Source organism: Tachysurus fulvidraco, chromosome 12, assembly GCF_022655615.1.
Source record: "Tachysurus fulvidraco isolate hzauxx_2018 chromosome 12, HZAU_PFXX_2.0, whole genome shotgun sequence".
Taxonomy (NCBI): Eukaryota; Metazoa; Chordata; class Actinopteri; order Siluriformes; family Bagridae; genus Tachysurus; species Tachysurus fulvidraco.
Window position 1 is genome coordinate 7,954,266 of NC_062529.1, and position 5,424 is coordinate 7,959,689.

The window sequence follows — 5,424 nt, forward strand, 5'->3', positions numbered from 1 at the left end:
TTCAGTTTAAAGACCTCAGAGTCACACTCCTCAGTTTTATTAGAAAACGTTTTAATTGACATTCAGGGTTTTTTAAATTGCTGTTGCTTGTGTTTTCCAGTTAGGAATGTTATTATTAGTTAATTATATTATATTAGTGTGTGTTTGTGTGTGTGTGTGTGTGTGTGTGTGTGTGTGTGTTTGCATGTATATATAAAAAAAATCAAAGCAAAAAATTCAGCATTTGTTATTTGACTACCCTTTAAGAAATGACAACAAATGGCACCACATCAAAGCTAATAATATAAAAATGATCATATTATATTACATCCAAATCTATCGGTATAAATGTGAATTCTTACATTTTCCCAACTTGAGAATCTTGAGATATTTTTCTTTTTTTTTTCTTTTGCATTAGGAGCATTAGTACTTTGAGTGACTATCAATAGTATAAACCATAACACAGCTTAAATAGCAGCACCGAAGGTGTGTGCTGTGTGAGTCGATGAATTTCAAAATGACTTTCATCCTAATAGATCGTTTGTCCTCCATGAGTCATGAATGCTTCAGCTCTGCTGTCTTTCCTCTCCGTCAGATGTCCATAACTAGAAAAGGAAGAACAAAAACCACTAGGCCCAACTGAACATTTTAAGATATTAAAACATTAATTAGTAAACGTAGACATAGAAATCACATACAAAATCTACTAAAAATTGTTACTCACTGTAAGGTTGTCTCTTAGCAGCTGCATGATGATGGTGCTGTCTTTATACGAGTCTTCGTTAAGTGAACTGACCTCTGCTGTGGCCTTTTCAAGTACCTGCAAGCAACCACACCCAGTTTACATGGCTGCTCAAAATAAGTGGGGTTAAAGGTGGGTCATTATTGGGTCGAGTGTACCTCTTTGGCGAGAACGCAAGCTTCTGCATGAGAGTTAAGAATCTCGTAGTAGAAGACAGAGAAGTTCAGGGCGAGGCCCAGGTGGATGGGGTGTGTCGGTGGCATCTCTTTCTTGCTCAGCTCGAATGCCTCTTGGTAGGCTTGCTGAGAATCTCTTATAGCAGCTGGAAAGCAAAGTAAATAAAATCAGTGAAAAACTACTGACAAAATAAGAATCATCAGAACAATAGAAAGCTATCATACACTCATTCATTCATTTTCTTCAGTAACTGTTGTGATATGGTCAGAATGTCACACACAGTGGATCCAGGGCACATCCTATGAACACTGGGCATGAAGCAAAGACACACTGCACCATGCACACACACAGATTCACTCCTAGAGGTATTTTTTCTCATAGCAGAGACACTAACTGGCACATTTTTTGGAGGTGGGGAAAAAAAACAGAGAACTTGGAGGAAAGACTATTGAACACTGGGAGCACAAGAAAATCAGTAACCCAAGCTCATGATCGAACAAGAGTCCCCGGAGCGGTGAGGCAGCATCACTGCACGCCACGCCATCATGCTGCCCTGACATGATATACCAAGGTCTAAGATTCCAAAGTCTATCTATAATATCCCAGTGAGACTTGACTTTGTGGATGGTTCTGGATAACACCGATCTATGCTCTAAATACACATATTTTTGTTAAATGGTAGGTTGTAATAGTAATGATATCACAAAAAAGGGTGAGAGACAATAGTGGCTCAGAAAGTATGAAAGCTCAGTGATGTTTACCGGATGATCGAGGTTCATGCCACAGGACGATCAAGCCCTTCGACTTTGCCACCCTCAGGCCCAAGGCCCCACAAAGCCCTCAAACATTTACCTTTCCGTTAGTCAAGGGAAGCTACATAATGCCTGACCAAATCTTAACCATAACAGAAGCTGGGATATACAAAGAAAACCATTTAAATGCTGTAGTGTATATATTAAAGAAAACAAAAAGCTTAATCGGTTTGCTCATCGGGCTTAAAATCTTCTTTCAGGAGCCAACAACATAATGGTCTCATAAACAACACAAGGTATCCTCCCATTGAAGACTGTCTGTATGCATGCAGTTTTATAAACATCAAGTTTATTTTCTTACACTTGTCATTTTTAGGGGCCACTTCAGCAAGGTATCTGAAATAGTCTCCTTTCATCTTCAGGTAAAAAACCTTGTTTTCAGGACTTGTGGTATTTTCAATTAGATATTTATCCAGCAGCTCCTGTAGAAAAAAGACAAAATTGTTTGATTATAGAATGAGAAAAAAAATCATACACAGACTACACAAAAACTGCTAAAAACTAATCTAAAAGGAGTGTAGTGTGGGTGGCCATGTTGATTTAATGTCGATTTGATTTTACTGATTGAAGGTGGGGATTACAAACATGCAGCAGTAGTCTTCATCATGTCCCAGCACTCTAACACTTAGCAATGTATAATAAGTGGGAACTTTTAAGTAGAAAACACTGGCATCAATTGCTTAAGACTTCTTTACCATTGTTTATCCTATAAAAGCTCAAAATCTAATGTCTTGTCCAGTCCAAAATAAGTTCAGTTATCCAGCTCATTTAAATCAGAAGAATTTGAATAATGCACACAAAGCTTCTGTGTGGTGTTTAAAGACCTTATACAAGCTTTAATATTCTTTTCTGTTTCCAAAATGTCTATCGGATATCAGATCAGATTCCATCAATTAGTATCTAGCAGAGCATTTTTAAAATAAAGGCCACTCAAGGCATACACTTGCACATCCTGTTATTATCACATGCATTGCCAAAGTACATTACTTACCAATACATCTTTGCAGATATCTCGGAGTTCATGCTCCACTTTCTCCCGGTATAATTTAACCACCTCAGGCTTCTTGTCACTCTCTTCAGGATTGCTTTCAACATTGGATATGACCCGCCAGGCCAACCTGCGTGTACCCACCACGTTCTTATAGGCAACAGACAGCAAGTTCCTTTCCTCATTAGAGAGTTCCTGGCTAGTTTTGGTCACCCTGCTCATAAATGACACCATATCTTCATAACGTTCAGCTTGCTCAGCCAATTTGGCCTTGAGGACCAAGTCTGCTCTATCCATTCTATGTCTGTTTTATGGGTGTTTGCAACAAAAAACAAAGGAGCTCTCTACGCACCACAAGAAATGGCTGCAGTGGACACAATTCTTCCTTAATCTTCAAAGAAGCTGAGAAAGAAAGAACATCATTACTACCCTCACATATTGAACATCAAGTATACTTGTTTAATATACATGCTTATGTCAATTTATCTACAATAAAACATTTATTTTAGCAAATGAAATAACATTCTCTATTTATGTATTTCAGAACTGACTTCATTCTTTACTTTTAAATGAAAAATCCATCTTGAATGACTTGCATATTCATTCTTTTATCATTAACATTTGATCTCTGGCATTCGAGACTGCTGGCATTCATGAAATTCTTATTTAGTACATAATTTCCTACAATACCACATTGCTGTTTGACTACCTGCTGGTACTGTTGCTAAAGTATTTAGCAAGTGCTTCATCTTCATCTTAAAAGAGGGATGCAGCAGTGCTTTAGTCATTTAGTCTACTCAGCACTCTGACCTTATCTGTGTATTATGCTCAAACTACTCAAAGCTTTAACTTCCATGCTATTATTGCAATCGATACCACTGTGCTTATCATCTCATAGATCATGAATTAGCTTGTCATACAACAAACAACCATTTTGTACAACTGCACTACTTTCTGGATCTTTGAGTCTGATATTTGCAGTCTCCATGCAGTATCTCCATGCAGGATTTCTCATTAATACAATGGTGAGAGGCTCCTGAGCGGTGCAACAGAAACGTGTTTGCCCTATTGATGGGTAATTGCCAGTTCAAATCCTGACAATGGCTGGATGCCAAAGAAGCAAAATAGGCTTTGCTTTCTGAGTAAGGGGGTGGCATAATCTCTATCCCATGTCAATCACAAACAACAGCCACAATCATCTCTGAGCTCATGTATTCCATATTATTAAATCTGGTAGATTTATGATCTAATTCCACACCCAGATTTCTTTCACTGCCCATTGTTAAAAGGACTATAAATTTCAAATTGAATTGTGTGTGGAAGAAGCCAGCCAGCTTTCCACTGAGTGTGTTATATTGTATTCAATGCAGCAGGAGCAGCAGTTCTCAGTTTCTCAAAAATGCACTTGCTAGCCTTAACTCTCTCCAGTCGGTAGATATCATATGATCGAGGAGAGCTGGCTAGTGGGTTGGAATTGGCAAAAAAAAAAAAAAAAAAGATATAGAATGTCAGTAAAAATGTTAAGCAAGAAAAGTAGCAGTGAAACTAGAGCTTTGGTTTTGTTTTACATACCAGTACACTTTGGTTTCTTAAAGGAATAAAAAGCTTACAGCAACATCCAACAAATTTACACAGAAAGTGACCCGGACCTCAGAAATATTTCCATAAAAACATAATTTATGTGTTTAAGAGTGAAAGACGTCTTTAAAATCAGACCAGTACATTTACAAACATTTTAACAATCAAATTCTAGCCAAATAACACGACTAGGTTTTGTACTGTATGAAAGGACAGAATTAAAGCAGAATCATCCTACGGTCTGATTCATTGTACACACCTTTTATTCAGAGTGCATGTGTAATAAAAAAAATCAATCTATCAGTCACTATTTTCCTTTGGTGTGTGAATGAAATAAGCTAGAACAATATGGGAAAGGACACCATTTACATAACAACCTGAATAGCTGAAACTACAATACAATAATAAAAGCAGCTTATATTGGGCTGTTTTATTGGGCTTTAACATGTCTGGTGCAAAAAGAAAAGAAAGAACAAACGTGTTGATTTTTTGTTGCCACACCTGGTAGTCGACTTCTCGGGTACTTTAGTGCCACACCTAATAAATCTGCTAGCAAACTAACAGTGACAGTAAACATGTATGAAGTGCAGCCTGGTAAGGAAGAAGAACTTGGATATCTTAATATCTATGTTAGTTTCCTAATTTTGCTCACAAGAATCAGCATGTTAGAAAATAGCTCCTTAACCCATGCATACAAGACCAACAGACCTCACCTTTGGCGTGAACGCGCTCCTCTTTAGATGACAGAATGAAACACGCGTTCCTTATCGGAAAGCGCTTCTGTATGCTATGCCACGCCCACAAAGTCTTCCTCCAATCAGAGCGAGAAGACCGCGCCTGTTCGCTTGGCATCGTTTACATAAATTGTCCATTAAATAAGCGCACGTTACCATAGTGATGTCCGATCATCTCTTTTAGTAAAACATCATGTCCATTATGTCCTGTTTCATACAAACAGCATAGGATAAGGTAGGGGCATTTTGCAGATATTATAGTGCACAAAAAAGTCCAAATTAGTGCAGTCTATTGAAAATAGAATTTTTTTTTTCACTTGGCACAGAACAAGATGTGGTAAAAGTTATGTAAAGATGCTGATAAGATGCTGAAGATCTTTGTTGTGACAAAGTGGTCTCATGTAGTGACACCCA

The 5,424-nt window shown here is 37.7% G+C and overlaps 1 protein-coding gene across 1 annotated transcript; it reads right to left on the bottom strand.

The window, feature by feature from the left end:
* ywhaqb (tyrosine 3-monooxygenase/tryptophan 5-monooxygenase activation protein, theta polypeptide b) lies at window positions 1–5,129 on the bottom strand. Its single transcript, XM_027172540.2, has 6 exons — window positions 4,990–5,129; window positions 2,702–3,100; window positions 2,012–2,132; window positions 880–1,043; window positions 704–799; window positions 1–584 (listed from the first exon to the last, which is right to left on the bottom strand). Exons 2-6 carry the CDS (start codon window positions 2,993–2,995, stop codon window positions 546–548), a joined length of 714 nt encoding a protein of 237 aa, XP_027028341.1. The 5' UTR covers window positions 2,996–3,100; window positions 4,990–5,129; the 3' UTR covers window positions 1–545.
* Window positions 5,130–5,424: the final 295 nt, after the last annotated feature.